Genomic DNA, 19,801 nt, shown 5'->3' on the forward strand with positions numbered 1-19,801 from the left:
GCTTAGCTTAATAGGCTTTGCTTTCAGTATGAATCAAAGGCGGGCACTTCTAGATCAGGTGCTGTGAATAGAAGAGGAAAATACATTTCCAATGGTTAAGACTAATTTGAAATATTATTTATGTCTTGTATAATTTTAAAGAGCAACTGCCATCTGTCCCGCAGTGTCTCCTCTGACCCACTGTTGACACACCAACAGTCCCAATATTGCAGAATATACAGCCTCATGCTACATAACTGAGTTCCATTTCATGTTCAATAAACTAAATTATTAATGTATCTTAAATAGAAAACTTATCTTTAGATAGATTTGTACTCCAAAAACATCAATTTTTGTTCATCCTGATGCAGCTGGTGATTTAAAAGAGTATCTGTTTCCATGCAAGTTCCTAGAAAACCATACTACAGGTGAAACTCAAAAAATTAGAATATCGTGCAAAAGTTCATTTATTTCAGTAATGCAACTTAAAAGGTGAAACTAATATATAAGATAGGACTCATTACATGCAAAGCAAGATAGCTCAAGCCATGATTTGTCATAATTGTGATGATTATGGTGTATAGCTCATGAAAACCTGAAATCCACCATCTCAGAAAATTAGAATATTACATGCAATCAATAAAACAAGGATTGTACATAGAACAATATCAGACCTCATGTTCCTCCTTGGTCCAAAGTCTTTTCTGATGAGAGCAACTTTTGCCAAAAGCACCAAAAACTGGTTCAATGGCCGTGGGATAAATGTGCTTGATTGGCCCCTCCATTCTTCTTCCTTACTCTGTCCTTGGTTTCCAAATGAGATGCAAAAGTTGCTCTCATCAGAAAAGAGGACTTTGGACCACTGTGCTTCGTTAAGACCAGGGTCAACGCAGCCGCCTACCAGGAGATTTTGGAGCACTTCATGCTTCCTTCTGCAGACGAGATTTATGGGGATGCTGACTTCATTTTTCAGCTGCCCACACTGCCAAAAGCACCAAAACCTGGTTCAATGACTGTTGGATTACTGTGCTTGATTGGCCAGCAAACTTGCCTCACCTGAACCCCAGAGAATCTATGGGGCATTGCCAAGAGAAAGATGAGAGACATAAGACCGAACAATGCAGAAGATCTGAAAGCCGCTATTGAATCATCCTGGTCTTCCATAACACCTCAGCAGTGCTACAGGCTGATAGCTTCCATGCCACGCCGCATTGAGGCAGTAATTGCTGCAAAAGGGCCCCAAACCAAGTACTGAGTACATATGCATGCTTATACTTTACAGAGGTCTGCTATTGTTCTATGTACAATCCTTGTTTTATTGATTGCATGTAATATTCTAATTTTCTGAGATGGTGGATTTGGGGTTTTCATGAACTGTACCCCATAATCATCACAATTATGACAAATCACAGCTTGAACTATCTTGCTTTCCATGTAATGTCTTATAAATTAAGTTCATAGTTATTGTTAAGAGAAAACAAGAAAAAAGCAAGCAATTATAGCCAGTTTGTTTAAAAGAAATGTAAGAGTGCTCATGTTCTTCTGGTTTTGTAAGATCTGCATCATTCTTATGGCTTATGAAGAAAGGAGATAGTTCTAAGTTGATCTGATTGTAACTAAAATTCTCTGTTACGTACTTACCTGCTTGATTACGTAAGCTCACTTTGAAAAAAATAATTTATCGAATACAAGTGCTATGAAAATTATTAACTTTTGGCACACTCTAGTAAACATGGCTAGTTTTATGGCAATATAATTTTAAAAAACTCAAAAGCGTGCATACTTAAATATCCATAAAAAGGGTAAGGATAGAGTAGTAGGTAGATACTGTGGTTCTCTAGAACCTAGGCTGCAATTCAACCAAGCTCATATAAAATGCTTAATAATCAGGTATGATTAAAATTGAAAACCAACAAGTCTTCTGTTCCTGCCATATAATTGCAGTTTTCATTGTTAAAAAATTAATAGGAAGAAACAATTTAAAGCTTGAAATTCAACAATTTATACTATTAATCTACATAATTTAACACATAAATTTAATAAATTTAAAATGATATTGAATATTTTTTCTAGCACAGTATATAATTGTTTCAATTGCATCAACCATCAATTTAGAGTTAGAAATATACTCCTGATCATTTAGTAATTTAAAATAATATAAAACTCTTTGATGACAAGATGCATTTTAAAAACACTGACTAACAATGTTCATAAGGCGTGGAGGTTTAAATATAGTTACATCTTTATCTGCACCAGTGTCATAGCTTTTCCTTCCTATTCAGGAATGTGTGTATATTCACAAAACACTAAGATGGTTTTTAGAAACATCTTACACTTCCAAAGAGTGAGAACCAATAGTCTTAGATATAACTTTGTGTTAGTTTCTTAAATTATATCATAAATGGTAGTCAAATACATTATTCATTTTGAAAGTCACACACACACACAATGTTGGAAAATACTTTTACCAGTCTTAATGACTTTAGTAGTTAATAAGGGCAAACAACCCAAGGCTGTGAACATATCCAACACATCTTCCTTTTCCTATTTTTCATACAACAACCCTATGTGGTGAATTGGGTTGATGTATGTTATTGGTGTATGTCAGTGACGTGCGGTGAAGTTTATGGCTGGTGAGGCAGTCCTCTCCCCCAGCACCCCACTGATTAAAGTGCTTTCTTTCGCCCACAGCAGAGCTCAGGCGAGCGAAAGGAAGCGCTTTAGTCAGTGGGATGCCGGGGGAGAAGAAAGAATGCCTGAGCATTCTCTCCTCTCTCCCGGCACCACACTGATTAAAATGCTTTCTTTCGCCCGCAGCAGAGCTCAGGCGGGCGAAAGGAAGCACTTTAGTCAGTGGGATGCCGGAGGAGAGGAGAGAATGCCTGAGCATTCTCTCCTCTCCCATGGCACCCCACTGATTAAAGCACTTTCTTTTCCCCACAGCAGAGCTTTTAAGAGCTTTCAAGAGGCAAAAGCCGCCCCGCTGCCCCGGCGCTATGTCCGACATAGCGCCGGGGTGGCAGGGCGGCTTTTGCCTCTGCCGCCCCGGCGCTATGTCTGCTACAGAGGCGTGACGTTTTCAAGAGGCAAAAGCCGCCCTGCCGCCCCGGCACTATGTCCGCCCCGGCGCTATGTCTGCCATAGAGGCGGGACGCTTTCAAGAGGCAAAAGCCACCCTGCCGCCGGCGCTATGTGCAACATAAAAAGCCCAAAAGCCCTGCCGCTTGTCCGACATAAAAAAAAAAGTGCCAGCCCACGTGCCAGCAGGCAGGTAAAACACACACACACACACACACACAAATTACTTACAATAATACAATTACTTACAAATTACATTAATTTTGAGTTCCTCCCCCTCCCTCCCATCCACATACCTTTCCAGCTGTTTCACAGAGGATTTCAACTCTCCTCTTGTCTGCAATGATGAAAATGTAAAAATATAAAAGGAAAAAGGCAAGAGCTGCTGAGGTCAGGCTGGGTTAGCTGCTGCCAAAGTCCCCAATGGATGACTCTGCTTAACTGTTTAAAAAAAGCCTCTAAAAAAACGCCCTCTACAGGAGGAGGCAAGAGAACCACGTGCCTCATCTACATAAGGAATTTTTCGGCTTTTAACCCTTGCTTAACTCTGCTCGAGTGATCATAAAGTCAGACTAAATGAGGCACGTGGTTCTCCCGCCTCCTCCTGTAGAGGGCACTTTTTTTAGAGGCTTTTTAAAACAGTTAAGCACTAAGCAGAGTCATCCACTGTGACTCTGGCAGCAACTACCTCAGCCTTTTTCCTTTTAATTTTTTTTTCTTTTCATGATGACAGTGGTGAGGCCCTGCCTCCCCTGCCTGCACGTCACTGGTGTATGTTATGCAGCCTGTATGCTTTTTTTATACAGGTAGTTCTCATCTTATGAACACAATTGAGCCCAAAATTTATGTTGTTAAGTGAAATATTTGTTAAGTGAATTTCCCCCATTTACGAACAGTTGTTAAGTGAATCAATGCACTTGATAAGGTAGTAACCTGGTTAATTCCTGCTTCCCCATTGACTTTTCTTGTTGGGAGATCGCAAAAGGGATCACATGACCCTGGGACACAGCAAGTCAAGTATGAACCAATTGCCAAGCATTGTGTAATTATGAAACCTAGTCATAAGTCACTTTTTTCAGTACCGTTCTAACTGAACGGTCACTAAAACAACTGTTGTAAGTCGAGGACTAACTCTACCTTGGCTGTAAATTATGTTACATAGTTTTTGATGTGGCTTGATGTGTTTTTATCTTGTATTTTTTTAAAAATTCCTGTAAGTCACCCAGTCATGTATTTGTGTCAAATGGCTGCATAAATTAGTATTATATAAATAAACTTGGTAGTTGAGCAACTGAACATTCACTTCTGACCATCCACTTAGAAAACCCAAACATGCCCTACCGAAGTAGGGAGCATGAAAGGTGATTTGTTTTCTTGCTAGAAAGTGTGATAGTAAGGAAAACAAAGGTGGGGACTACCACAAATCACTTTCCTTAACTCACATGCCATCAGTAAGGACAGCATCAATAATTGGCTCTATTACTGTGTGAGAATAAAGCTAAGTAATTAAGTCAGCACATTTTATGCTGCCATCGTTTTCTATCACCTCAAAGACTGGTAAGAGTTCACTTTATAATTAAGCCAACTGGATGAGTTCTAAAATAAAGCATTAGATCCTTACTTCTACTGCAAGTTATGTAAAATAAAATAAAAAACTACTGTTTCCCCGAAAATAAGACCCAACCAAAAAAAAGCCCTAGCATGGTTTTTTAAAATGCTAATATAAGCGCTACCCCAAAAATAATCCCACTAAGATCCTCAGCCCTGGGGGGGGGGGGAGAGGAGCAGGTAGGGTAGGTAGGCACAGCCGGCACAGAAGGCGGCGAGAACACAAGGGGAAGGCACAATATCCGGCACCAACCTCAGCCTACTGGCCCCTTGGCTGGCAAGCTCTGGAGCTGCGCAGCCCGTGCAGCACAGGTAAGTCCGAGCGCTGTGATCCCCAGACCAGCCCTCAAAGCAGCAAGCAGAGGCAGTGGTGCAGGGGGAGGCATGTAATCTGACCTGCTGGATACAAAGCCAAGACAGACGGTGGGATGGAGTGGGCAGCTGGCTGAGGGGGGCTTATCCTGTGTGCGCAGCAGAGCTGGAGGACGATGTTGGATGGCAAGGACTGAGCACACAGGGCCCATGCTATAGCGCCTCCCCTGCAGCCTTGCCTGATCAATGGTAGCGCTGCACAACATCAACAACAAGATTGCCAACAAAGATGTCAAGAAAGAGGAGAGTAAGAAGATGACAAGGAAAAGGAGAAGGAAAAATGTGAGGCCAAGAAAGAAGAGAAAAAGGAGAAGTAGTGGTATTAGTAACCAAGTTTTCTATTTGTAATTTAAAAGGATTAAATTGCTCCAGGCTGCTCTGGCTGAAGCTTCGTGCCTGTCAGAGGCTTGGGAGGGACCGAGAGCCAATTGAGTTCACAGCTGCCTAAAATGTGTTTGCAGCAACTGCTGGACATGGACTGGGCGGCCCTGTGCCTCTGTCTGTTGCTGGTGCCGCCTCGACGGAATGCAGGTGGCGGGGCAGGTGTGGCGTCATACGGTGAGCCGTGTGCACTCAGGCTCCACTATCCAACCTCGTCTTACAGCTCCGCTGCACACAGGACAAGCTTTCCTTGGCCAGCTGCCCACTCCATCCCACCATCTTTCTTTACTTTGCATCCAGCGGCACTCAGACTCACCTGTGTCGCCTGAGAGCACTGGCCAAAGGGCCAACAGGTTGAGCTGCTGTCAGACACTGTTGGCCCTCGCGTCCTTGCCACTTTTTCTGAGCATGCTGCAGGATGGGGCACCCAACTGTATCACCCTGATAATGTGCTTCCCCACAAATAAGCCCCAATGCACCTTTTGGAGCAAAAAAAGTGAATACAGGTTGATCTGCACATATGGAATATGGCTCAGGATGAACAGAATAACCGAGGTGGAAGGGATTTGGGAGATCTGGTTCAATCCCTTGCTCAAGCAGGAATCCCTGTAACATTTCAGACAAAACATTTCAGATTTTATAGACAAGAACTATATTTTCTCTGGAACCAAGATGACAACATAACATTCTTCCAAAAATGCACACAAATATGCACACTCACCCACAATATAATCCATCCTCATGCATGTATAATTTCTGTATTTTTATTAGCATTTCACCTAAACCTAATTGTACTCCCTCACACACTTACCAAATTGTAATTCTACTACAATTTTTCTCCTGAAATGACTTAAAATATATCATATTCAAGAATAAAAAATACTGGCAATATTAAAGTAAAGTTTAATTTAAGGTGCATCTACAATAACAGGAGGGGCTTACTTTAGTAAATTGCACTATTTTAGCTTTGGAAATTTTCAGTAGAAAATAATTCCATGGTTGAAAATCAGCCGCAGGCAATCCCCACTTTTGACATAGAGGGTGCTTTCAGGGCAGAAAATGTGTTGGCAAAATTCCCAAATATCTTAATCCAGGATGGCTACAGAAGCGTGCTATATATGCCGTGAGAAGTTTTATATCAAAGTATATATATTTTACTATCGTGTTTCCCCGAAAATAAGACAGGGTCTTATTTTATTTTTGCCCCACGAAATATGGCTTTGGGCTTATTATAGGGGAGAGCTTATTATTTTCTGGGGCAGGTAAGAAGCGAGACGCACCTTTTACCTTTCCATCTCCGTTGCGTTCCTCGTCATTGTGCTCAGTGAATTGGCTGGTAAAAAAAACCTTCTCGCGAGTTCAAACTTCTTGAAATCGCGAGAAGGGTTTTTTACCAGGGGCTTCCCTGAACACAATGGCGAGGAACACGATGGAGGTGGAAAGGTAAGAGGCAGGCCTCGTGGCCCAAACCGCCCACCTCGCTCCAATGGTAAAGGCAGCCTGCCTGGTTCCCTTCCCCGCCGTCCCTTTAGCAAGGGGGGGGGAGAAATGAGGCGCGCCTCTTACCTTTTCAGGTCCATTTCATTCCTCGCCCTTTTGCCCATTGAATCCTCTTGTAAAAAAAAACTCGTGAGGTTTTTTTTACAAGGGGATTCAATGGGAGAAAGGGCGAAGAACGTGACAGAGCTGGAAAGGTAAGAGGGGCGCCTCACTTCTCCCCCCCACCTGCCACCCCTTACTAAAGGGATGGCGGGGAAGGGAACTAGGCAGGCTGCCTTTACCATTGGGGTGGGCGTTGTTTTTTTACGCGAGAAGGAACAGGCGGGAGGGGGTGGCCCGCTGCTATTTTTGCGGCGGGCTCTTTTTTCCCTGCAAGCTGTTATCAGTAGGTGGTACAATGGTAATGGCGGGGACCGGTTGCACATGCACTTAAATAGTTGGGGCGGACTTATTTTGGGGGGAGGGATTATTATGGTGCATGCTCTGAAAAGCCCGATTGGGCTTATTAGCAGGGCAGGTCTTATTTTCGGGAAAACACAGTATTTCCATTTTCACTTAAAAGGTTAACAGACTCCACAATGGTCTGAGAATCAACATCTCCACTATATAATTGATAGTCAAGCTGAAACTAATCAAATAAAACGGAAAATATTTTACTCAAAACTTCCTTAACCCCAATAAATTACCCAGACCTAATCCACATATCAAAGGAAGCTGTCTGCAAACACAAATAGTTAATTAAATTAGGTCTCCCAGCGGAATTGCATAGTCAGAAGAATAAACATCAGAGACATACCTACAAGCACGCACACACACCATTCAAGTGTCACCCTAGAATCAGCACATAGACACTTCCACACCAGGACAAGGTGCCCTATAAAAAGGTCTGTGGCTGCACTCCATTTCTCTGAAGCTTTATTCCTATTTGCTTTTAAGAATAAATATTTCTTCTTTCCTCACAGCTGTCCGAATCTTATTTTTATTTATTCTTGCGCAACCCTGGCTCGAGTTGGAACCCCAAATTATTCTTCTGACAACGCTCTGACGCAGCGAGTACGAAACATCAACCTTGCAGCAGAGGTCTGTTTTCAAAGACTTGAAGATACTTCGCCCTGTAAGGTTCACGCAGCCTCGCAGCTCCACAGTCCCTCGGCTCCCCCCTCCCCCCCAGGAGAAAGCGGCCAACTGCCCACGCTACTCCAGCCGGTGTGAGGTGCGGTCGCAGAGCCGGAAGACGCTGCTCAATCGCGAGTCCCGAGAGGCTTTTTTCCTTTCTTCCTTCCTTCCCTTCTGGCGGGAAAACTGCCTTCGCTCTCAACCGCCCAAGGGGCAGCACTGCAGAGATAGAGCTCTTCCGCACCGGGAAAAGGCGAGCGGCGACAGCTCAGCTGGAGAACAGCCGCCGCTGCCGCCAGAGGGGCTCCACCTTCCGCGTCGCAGCGACGGAGGATCTTTCTTCCTCCTCTGGAGGAGTTTTGTCCTCGCCTGAGAACAGCGATTGATGCCCTTTCCCTGCAATGGAGCCGGAGGGAACAGCTTTCACAGGACCAGCGGCCACAGGAACCCCGGGATTCTTTTTGGCAAAGAACGAGCAGCAGTATTTCTCTGAGCTCTTTTCGCTTTGCGGCGGAGGCGGCCAGCCTACTCCCGAGGCGGGATCGAGATTGCACCCCCCCGCTCTCGGGGGCAGTAAAGTGGCAGAGTTGTTCAGGGCGTCACAGCTCCCCGCGGAGATGCTCCATCAGGTACCTAAGAGACCCAGAGCCGTACGCCAGAGCTTAGGATTCCGAAGTCAGGAAGAGATGAGAGCGTTCTGCCCATGTACAGAGTGCTTTTATCTCAGGAGAGACCACCAAGAACAGCTTTGGGGTGAGAATTTCGGGATAGAGGGTGTGGCCTCGCCCAGACTGGAAATCTGACGCTTGCTAGGTAAAAATTGGGGAAACTGCTGGCTTGCATCCTTTTTTCCTCTTAACTAGAGTTACACCAGCAAATATTAGTTATACTGAAACATACTAACTGTGGTTACTTGGGCCGTTCCTTACCGAATTAAAACCAGGGATATAACACGCTGAATCAGAAAATAGCCTAGATTAGAACATTTTAGCTCAGCTGGTATACTTGCTTTATTATTTTAGAATTATGAGAATTAATATGCTTGGGTCAGTTAAGTAGTGGTTTATAATGAGGATTTTTCATTGATTTCTCCCTCTCCCTCTTACTTTTCACTCAAATGCACCACTTCAATGCAAATATATTGCTGTAACAAACATACAGTTGTTTTGTTCAGCTCAAATGTTTTTATTACCCCATCTTATTTGAAAGTACTGGGAATTACCATGGGTAAAAAAAAGACTTGAATCCTTAAACTGGTATGTATGCTTTGGCTTTCTATCTGATGATGATTGGAATATGATCTTTTCAATACAGACTTGTACTGTGTTGATAAAGTTTGTAAAAGTATATTGACCCTATGAAAGATAATATAAAAACTGGTTGTTGGATCCCTTTTACCCATTTTACTTTGGCACAAATTTTAGATTTGGTATTTGAAATAAATAAAATTCATTGCTTTTGCAAATATATTGTAAATCTACTGTGAATCACAAGTTATACATTAGTTTTGTTAGATGAGTAACTATGAGCAAGTTTTTGGATTTTTGAATGCTACTTATTAAATCTTATTTCTAATGTACTGCAATTTATATTTTGCTATGGAGAAAAGCCTTCATTTTATGCTGTCTCATATCCAACTTCCTTTGTTTCTTTTTAGCCCACTGAAAGGAAAACAAAAAGTGAAAAACAATTGGTTGCAGCTGTAGAGACACATTATTGTTTGTCATGTTCCTCCTCCATTACCAGGTGCTGATTATGATGTCTTATTGTCAGAGATACTATTTTTAATCTCCATTTTCTGGCATGAAATCCTTAGCCTTTGTGTCAAAATTTGACTCATAAGTTTAGCTTTTTCAATTTTTTAAATAACATTTTATTACCGGTATATGTATTACATTTATATGCTACCTATTTGAATAGGTAGCTTACAACAGCAAATTGTAAACATTTATAAGATCCAACATATTAAAAATTGAAATTGTTTTAAATATCTACTGGTATCTTCCATTAAATTCACTTCCCCCAAGCTTTATGGAAGAGGAAGATCTTTGTCTACTCTCTAAAGGACAAAAAGTTGGAGGGCCAGCCTTAAATAAGAGAGTAAAATTCTTCCAAAATGGAAGAGTGCCTTATTCTGAATTCCCACCCCATAAATATCTCTCAGAGTGAGTACCATCTCCCAACAGTACATATTTGCTTAATAGTTTCTATCTAGATTAGATAGTCCCAAGGCCAATCATGTGAGTCTTATAGACATTTCACTAGCATTTTTTAACAATTATTGCTCTTCATCTTTAGGTTGTGTGAGAATCAAGAAATATATCCTATTGATCTATTAGATTCAATAAGTCTTATGGGTAATAGAAAGCCCCAGAAGAAAGAGATATGAACCAAAGTTTTCAGCTAGGATGATTTCAAAATTTACCAGAAATATTTGTAACCCTGCTGAACCATTGCTAACTGTGAAATAATATGCAATTGTAAAATATGCAATTAAATGGATTTGTTTAAAACAAGAATGAAACTGTTGGAAATGAGGAATTGAAAGTAATGTACACAGGTGTTCACTGATAGTGACATGAATCGTGTATGTGGTTAGAGGAACTCTATAAAGGATAGGGTTTAAGATCAGCTTGGGGCTCTTTGATTTATAGCAGTCCTTGTAGGACTTGCTATTTCTCATTGGCCCACTGCAATTATTTATTAATGTAGTGTATTACTGCTATTGTATCTTTTATATCTATTCATTTCTAATGTTCCAAATTATTAGAAATAATAAACCTCTGATCTTAAAGTAAGAATTATTGCTTGTGTTGTTACCTTTGTTTCCTATTGGAATTTTCTTATGACAGTTGTTTAATATTTTCATTGGGTGAAAGGGAGATGCATAATTATTCGTATGGCTATATGTATATGATATTAATACTTTGTAATGAATTGAAGAAAGAGCTAGTTTGGTGTAATGATTAAGGCAGACTAGAAACTGGGAGACCGTGAATTCTAGTGCTGTCTTAAGCATGTTGCTATGTAGGTAGCTTTGGGCTAGTCACTTTTGGCCATAAAAAGAAGACAGGGGGCAACCCATTTTGAAAATCTTGCCAAGATAATGCAGGAACTAATCCAGGCTGTCTCTAGAATCAGTACCAAGGATTGAAAGGATACATAGAAAGGAAAAAAGAATAAGAATTAAAATGTAAACTCAAATTGAGAGATAATTTTGAACTTTAAAAATAAATATTGGTTGTGAATACCATAGCAATAAAAGTTTGCAATGGTTTCAGAGTAAATTATTTGCCTTTATCCATTGACAGTTAATACGGTTAAAAGCTGCAAAGGAGAGAGGTGCCTGCTCACCTATACATATGTGGTGCTATTTTATTGAGAGACTACCTGGCCTTAAAACTTAGGCCCAGGGTACCTGCGAGACCACCTACTGCCACCGGTAGCCTCCCACCGTCCAGTGCGATCCCACAGAGTTGGCCTCCTTAGGGTGCCGTCGGCCAGAAAGTGTCCGCTAGCAACCTCCAGGGGGGAGAGCCTTCTCTGTGGGAGCGCCTTCCCACTGGAATGAGCTGCCCCCGGAGCTTAATCCCCGCATAATCCCCGACCTCCGGTCCTTCCGACGCACCCTAAAAAGTTGGCTTTTCCAGCAAGCCGGCCTGGCCTGAACAAAATAAAATAAATGATTGATTTAATTGTTAATTTTAATCTAATTTTTATGTTATTGTTAATATTAATTGGGTTTGTTTTTGGATACTCTATCTAATTTCCTTTTAAACTTTTGTAATATGTGGTTTTTTTTAATGTTGTACAGCGCCCTGAGTCCTTTGGGAGAAGTGCGGCATATAAATCCAACAAACAAACAAACAAACAAACAAAACTACAACTGGGTAAAAATGAATGTACCCAGTCACTGAATGCTTCATCCTCAACTTTCTTTTATTCTGCAGGGGAAAGAATGTGGGTAACAGAAGTTGCTGCAGTTCCATTCTATCAGATAATTTTGTAATTATAGATTTGAATTGGAATTATTTATAATCAAGTGCATGCATAATTGCTGTCATAAGAATATAGTTCACAATTTCTAAAGTTCTTTTCATGTGCCCACTCTGCCTGCAGTAATTGGATTGTTCTTTCAAATTGTGTAAGCTGGATCACTATGGTATGTTTTCTGCCCTCAAGTTTTGTTAATGTATTAGAAACATCTTGGTAGGTTATTAAGACTGGATTCCTAGATTTATGAATGAAGCTTCCTGAATCAGACGATACAATAAGCATCTCTTTCTTATAAAGCTAATATGATGGTGGCAACTTAATTCATTTTAACAACATATTTTTATTTCTTATAGTACCATTTTAGATTAATCCTTTATTATCCTTTACAGTAAATAAAAAAAATAGAACAAAACGTAGGCTTTGTAGGTTATATGCAGTTATATAAGCAACACTATTCAAAACACTGCACAGAGAAACTGTGTTAAACTATAACTTGGGAAGCAGGTATAACTAGTTATGCCTTAAAGACATTAATAACTCTATTCTCTTTCCCAAGAACTGTATCCCATTAACTCCCGGTCAGTTTATCATTTCAAGCAGTTAGTAATCTCTTGAGCACCTGTGTTTTGGTTTTTGGTATGTTTTCATAATATAGAATCTTATCTATGTCACATACTATGAAACAATGGACCTCAATGCACTTTGATCACTGTGCAAAAGATAGTCAATAGGGGACTTGATTTGCAAGTCTGGAAATACCTTTTTCTATTATTTGGGACCTTGTTCTTTGCTCAAGGTATAGAGAACCTGTCTCTAAATATAGTGCTTAATGCTTGTCCAAGTGTTAACTTGCATCACCTTGAACATTGCTTTTGTTTCTTTAGAATTGTATTTACAGCTATTCTTTTCTGCTGCAAGGTCTTAATAAAAAGCAGATTAGCAAAATTGTATGTACCAAGTTGTTTAAGCAAGATATGACATAGGAATGAATTAACATAAAAATAAATAAGTGATACCAGCAATTCTTCCTGTTGTTTTACTATATAATACTAGTTAAACATAGAAATTTATTACTGTTCCAACCTAGCAGTTAAAACCTCAGGACGCTAGACAAAGGTTAGTTCTGTTAAACTCTACAAAATGTTGGTAATCCTTATAGAACTGAATCAGAAAATAATATACTAAATGCTTTTAAATTCACCATGACTCTGAATTGGCAAAGCATAGAGACCATTCTCAGCAAAAGTTCCATTTTATACACGTGCTTTAAATACTTGCTTAACAAGGATTTATAGTCTTAATAGTTTTTCCAATCTTGTTACAAATTTTCTATGTCTTATTGAAACTGATTCAAAATCTATACAAAAGGAGAATTCAATACAAGTGAAAAATAGATGTTTAATGACATGTTAATTTTTATATTTTGCTATCCTTTTCCAGGGCTAAGGATAATAGAGATAATTAGGCATGCTCTTCTAAAACATATTATGGATGTGATATGACTAATTAGTGTAACACAAACATTGGCAATAAAATATATACATGATTACAAATGATATACGTATTTTTAGAATGAGAGAAATCAAAGCTACATCTGTTAATGTGCAAAACTAAACAAAAATACCATTTGTATATTAAAAGAATATGTGTTCTATCATTATTGATTTTAATGTTTTAAAGTTTAGGCTGTAAAAGTTCAGAGTTGTTGGATACGAGAGGGGGACAAATTGCCTAAATAAATCAATAAAACAATAAATAAATAGAAAAACTCCCATATATTTTGGAAATTTATCAGGAAAAACATTGATAGGATGATTCAAAATATCACATGTTCATATTCAATAATTTATTTCTGGTATGTTTATCAGCCAGTAAAATCAGCATATGTTGCTTTACAAATAAACATTAATTGTATGTACTATAAAATGCTTAGTATAGCTTTAAACAGTATAATCTTCAATTCTCTAGACCAGGGGTGTCAAGCTCAATTTCATTGACAGCCGCATCAGGCTTGTGTTTGACTTTGGAGGGTTGGAGGTATGGCCAAGATGGGCATGACAGCAGTCAGCCTCCTGCAGCACTCTGCCAGCCAAAACGGGGCACAGGGGTTAATTACAAAATGTGGGCTTTGCTTTGTGACATCCAGATCCAGAGAGCAAGGGATGTGAATTACACAGAAAATACACTTAAAAAAAGTTATTTAATATTTTAATACACAATACTAATAACAATAGTAATATTATTTAAGTATACAGTAAAATCATCTTTCAACTTCTAATCTTTACATCTACATAATAATTTTAAAATATTGTATAGGAATAAGCATAATAATATTTTTCCCCTTTCTAGTTTTTACCTCTATTCTAATTCTTAATAGAACAAATGTTATATTAGGAAGTATTTCTATCTATCATCTCTTGCCCATGTTAGTATTTCAATTCTTGTTGATTTTTTAGCATGTTTCTCATACTCCTCCCTTGGGATTTTGTATCTCCATGCATCATTCATATTTGATCTAAGTATTTCATCTGTCTCTACATCTATTTCTCTCTGCCAAACCTTCAATACACCTACCAGTGACTCCTCACTTCAGGAATGTTTTTCTATTTATCCAGTTTTATTCTTTGATCTCTTAATATATAATCTACCTGATCAGTGTCATACGTTTTATTATCTCTTTCTTCTCCTTGTCTTCTTGTTTCATTTGTTGTTTATCTGCTCTATCCTTTCCTCTGTTCTTTCTATTTTCTCCTCTATTTACTGGGTTTCTTGTTCATTTTTCATTGTCATTTGCTGAGAGTTTTCTGGTCTCACAACTATATCATGCATCCGATCCTTTATTTCCCTGTGGTTCCTTGTTTCATGAATACTTTGAAACATCAATAATATTTCTTTTTGAAATAGACTTATTTTTCCCTGTTGAAGCATTTTGCCTTATTTTGGTGAATCAAAAAGTTACTCAGTAATCTACCAAAGTCTCAGTTATCTGTAAACCAAAAAGTCAATATTGGAACAGTTTATTCAGTCTCAAAATTATTCCTCAGGATACACAATATTTAAGTTCTTTATAGTCCTCAACAAGCCAGTTTATTCTTCCTAAGTTCTCAAAAACTTTTTTTAAATTTTTCTTCTTTTGCCTCTTAAGCAGTTATCAGACAACATTTATAATCCTTGGTAATCCATCAGGTTTCCCCATTTGTAATCCACTCTATTTAGAGATCTTCAAAAGTCTCACAATTTGTTCCCCATCAGCTGTGAATCAAGTCAGTATAAAACAATATGGAAAAAGGCAATCTTCCAGGTGTCTTCACTCTCTTTTCTGCCTTATCAATCCTCCATTTATGCCAAGGTTATTCCAAGCCTTGTAAAAATATAATATATATTCTTTCACCAGTAGGTGGCATCTTCGCTTAAAATCTCAAGATTACCCAAAATCTAACAGCTGATTGCTGTTCTGATTTTCTTCAAGTAATTTCTTCTAATAATCAATCAAACATTCCCAGCATTTTAAAATGCCTTTTCAAAATATTATCAATAAAATATTCCAGTCCAGTATTTCTATATTTTAAAACTTTCTCCCCTTGGGTTTCACTTTCTTTCGGGTCGGTAATTTTTCTCTGAGTGTTTATTTGCTGCTTTCTCACCACTTTAGAGAGTCTTTTTTTAGGAATTTCTTTTCTTTGGGGTTTGATCTCTAGTATAGAAGTTGAAAATCACCTCACTCAGTTCCACTCCACTGTTCACGAACCGCTCCAGCATATTTCTTCAGTTGTCCCAGCTTCACAGCGGTCATAATGGCTGCCTCTCCTCTTTGTTGTCAATGGGAAGGAACCACGGAACAAGCAGAAGAGCCGCCACTCTCCACAATCTGCAAGGCACCCCTCCTTTCTTTTTCACCCCTTCAGGGTGACTTTAGCCCCTTAGGGCCCTCCAATGATGAGGATTCAGACTGAGTTCGCAGAGCCCAGCTACTATGACTATCCCACAGCAACACCAAATTGGAAGTCCAGAAATTCTCCCCCTTCCTTTTCACTCAAATCCACCATTTCAATGCAAATATATTGCTGTAGCAAATATACAGTTGTTTTGTTCAGCTGAAAAAAGGTTTTTATTACCCCATCTTATTTGAAAGTACTGGGATTTACCATGGGTAAAAAAAGACTTGAATCCTTAAACTGGTATGTAGGCTTTGGCTTTCTATCTGATGATAATTGGAAGATGATCTTTTCAATACTGACTTGTACGGTAGAAATACACTGGGTTGCTAAAGTTTGTAAAAGTATATTGACCCAGTGAAAGATAATATAAAAACTGGTCATTGAATCCCTTTTACCCATTTTAATTTGACATAAATTTTAGATTTGGTTTCGAGATAATTAAAATTTATTTCTTTTGTAAATAATCTGTGAATTGCAAGTTATTCATTAGTTTTGTTAGAAGGAGTTCATACTATATGAGTATTAGCAAGTTTTGGATTTTTGAATGCTACTTATTAAAATTTATTTCTAATGTACTGCAATGTTATATACACATATATAGATTGAAAACAAGCAGTGCAGCTGCAATTATCATATTGTAACCAAGAAAGATATGCTTAGATAAGCACACACATTCAATTTTGATCTAAGAAATTTTTTTATACCATTGTGATCCATTTTTGAACTATTCTGGTAAGAATTGATGTATGTTTCATAGCTTATCAAAGCATTAACTTGATATAATGGGCCTCATATTAAAATTTAAACCTTACATGAACTAACCAAAACTGCTGTTTAATGTTTTGTTTTCAGTTTGTTGGTTAATTTATTATGTCTATCAGTATGACTTCAACCATATAGGTAGACCCTGTCCAGTTTAATTTGTCCCCAAATTAGCTCTTCAAGTCCTTCAACAGTGCACCTGTGGCCATTGTAATCGATTAACTCCACTATGCTGCTGGTTATCCTTTCCTGGTTTTGCTTCAGTTCTTTTTTTGGTACTTCTGTGATTGTTCTGACGTTCAATTTGCTCTCCTTCAATCTCAAAAGACTATGGTATCGTGCTCTGGAAAGAGGTTCTAATGCCGCATTCGGTGTGGCTAAAAAGTCCAATTCGTGAGAGGCAATCCCTTCCACACTGAGGGCAGATACATTCTGTCCCCTGCCCAGTCCCCAGATTTTGCTGGTTCCGGGACTGCCTCTTTGCCTCAGTCTGCTGAACAAGTTTCTCTTCGAATTGGAGAAGGCCATGCTGCATCTTTAGCCTCCAAGCTGAACAATCAGAAGTTAAGGTTTCCCAGCTGTTTATGTCCATTCCCAAGGCCTTTAGATCCCTCTTGCATATCCTTATATCACACCTGTCGTCTCCCTCTGGGGCGCTTTCCCTGCACTAATTCTCCATACAGGAGATTTTTCGGAATCCTACCATTGGCCATTCTTACGACATGCCCAAGCCAGCATAGACGTCGCTGTTTCAATAGTGTATGCATGGTAGAAATTCCAGCACGTTCCAACACTGCGCTATTTGGAACTTTGTCATGCCTGATGAGGCCAAGAATACATCAGAGACAGAGCATATTAAAGATGTTCAGCTTTCTCTCCTGCTATGCGTAAAGGTCTAAGACTCGCTGCAGTACAAGAGTGTGCTCAGGACGCAGGGTCTATAGACATGGATCTTTGTATGTTCTGTCAGCTTCTTTTTAAACCATACTCTCTTTGTAAGTCTGGAAAATGTGGTGGCCGCTTTACCAATATGTTTATTCAGCTCAGTATCTAAAGAGAGAATGTCAGAGATAGTTGAGCCGAGGTACACAAAGTCATGGATGACCTCCAGTTCTTGTGCAGAGATTGTAATACAGGGAAGTGAATCCACGTCCTGACCCATGACTTGTGTTTTTTTCAGGTTGATTGTTAGTTCAAAGTCTTGGCAGGTCTTGCTAAAACAGTCCATAAGTTGTTGAAGGTGTTTGGCAGAGAGAGCAGTAACGGCAGCATCATCAGCGAAGAGGAAATCCCGTAAGCATTAAAGCTGGACGTTAAACTTTGCTCTCAATCTAGAGAGATTAAAGAGTTTTCTGTCTGATCTGGTCTGGAGATAAATACTCTCTGTTGCAGTTCCAAAGGCATGTTTCAGCATGCAAAAAAGATCCCGAATAGAATTGATGCGAGGATGCAGCCCTGCTTCACTCTACTTCGAATGTCGAAGGAATCTGATGTTAAGCCATCAAAAACTACAGTGCCCTTCATTTCCTCATGAAAGGACGATGATGTTGAGGAGCTGAGGTGGACATCCAATCTTGGGGAGAATTTTATAAAAGCCATCCCTACTAACCAAGTCAAAAGCCTTCATAAGATCTAGGAAGGTTACGAAAAGTGGCTATCTTTGCTTCCTGCATTTCTCCTGCAACTATCTAAGGGAAAATACCATGTCAGTAATGGACCTGTTGGCTCGTAATCCACACTGTGATTCTGGATAGACTCTCTCTGCAAGCACCTGGAGCCTCTTCAGTACGACACGGGCAAGCAGCTTCCCTATAACACTAAGAAGAGAGATGCCACGGTAGTTGTTACAGTCACCCCTGTCGCCTTTGTTTTTATACAGTGTGATGATGTTTGCATCCTTCATGTCCTGCGGTACTTCACCTTCTCTCCAATAAAGACAGAAGATTTCATGTAGTTCAGCGGGAATGCTCTCTTTGCAGCACTTCAGAACTTCAGCAGGGATGTTATCTTTCCCAGGTGCCTTGCCAGAGGCAAGGGAATCCAGGGCTGCATTTAGTTCTTCTAAAGTTGGTTCACTATCAAGCTCCTCCAAGACAGGCAGGCACTCAATGTTATTTAATGCTTCTTCAGTTACCACATTTTCTCTGGAATATAACTCGGAGTAGTGTGCCATCTGCTGTGCTCAGTCCTGGATAACCTCACCTTTTGCAGACTTCAGAGGAGCAGATTTCTTCTGTGTTGGACCTAAGGCCAGCCTGATGCCATCATACATCCCCTTGATGTTGCCTGTGTAAGCTGCTATCTGGATCCAAGAGCAGAGCCAATAATCTTTAGCACATCTCCTAGCAGTCTGTTGGACTTTGCTATGAGCAGCTCACAGGACCTGTAGGTTGCACTCACTGGAACAAGCTTTACATGTAATTAGAGCTCTCCTTTTTTCCTCGATGGCTTGCATCAGCTCCTCCGAATGGGCTTCAAGCCAATTTGCTGTCTTTCTGGTCTCCTTACCAAATACTGACAAGGCAGTGTTATAAACAGCATTCTTGAAATATTCCCATCATTCAGATGCATTTGCTTCAGCCAAGCCTGGGAAAGTTTCCTTGAGCGCTTGTGAAAATTCCTCTACTTTGCTCTGCTTGTGGGTCTTGCTGATGTTGATTCGTGGTCTTCCTTCCTTCGAGTGATGCAATCTCTTTGTTTGCAATTTTATTCTGCTGCACACCAAGGAGTGGTCTGTATCTCAGTCAGCACCCTGATAGTTACGTATGGTTGTAATACTGGGAAGGTTGGAGCGCCTGGTAAGAATCAAGTCGAGCTGGTGTCAATGCTTTGACCTTGGATGTCTCCAAAAGACTGTGTTGAGGCTTTGTTTTAAAAAATGTATTGCTAACGCAAAAAACGTACCATGTTTCCCCGAAGATATGACATGTCCTGAAAATAAGGCCATGCCACATTTTTGGGGTGGATAAAAATGTAAGCCCTCCCCTGAAAATAAGCCCTCTGCCCAGGCAGAGCGCCGCACACTGACCTAGCAAAGGCTCGCGTTGCTTGGTGTCTTTGGGATACCGTTA

The 19,801-nt window shown here is 39.8% G+C and overlaps 1 protein-coding gene across 8 annotated transcripts in view; it reads left to right on the plus strand.

The window, feature by feature from the left end:
- Positions 1–8,022: 8,022 nt before the first annotated feature.
- REPS2 (RALBP1 associated Eps domain containing 2) overlaps positions 8,023–19,801 on the plus strand; it is a 112,606-nt gene continuing 100,827 nt past the window's right edge. The window contains exons 1-3 of one of the 8 annotated variants that reach the window (XM_087726309.1): positions 8,562–8,663; positions 9,196–9,290; positions 9,692–9,780. In XM_087726309.1, the coding sequence (XP_087582435.1) occupies positions 9,760–9,780 (21 nt within the window). In that variant the 5' untranslated portion in view covers positions 8,562–8,663; positions 9,196–9,290; positions 9,692–9,759. Of the gene's footprint in view, positions 9,781–19,801 lie in introns of all 8 variants that reach the window. The other 7 variants (XM_087726307.1, XM_014055277.2, XM_014055278.2 and 4 more) reach the window with 7 other exon arrangements.

This window comes from Thamnophis sirtalis, unplaced genomic scaffold (genome assembly GCF_051295495.1).
Source record: "Thamnophis sirtalis isolate CommonGarterSnake01/CBP01778 unplaced genomic scaffold, rThaSir2_p1.2 scaffold_12, whole genome shotgun sequence".
Taxonomy (NCBI): domain Eukaryota; kingdom Metazoa; phylum Chordata; class Lepidosauria; order Squamata; family Natricidae; genus Thamnophis; species Thamnophis sirtalis.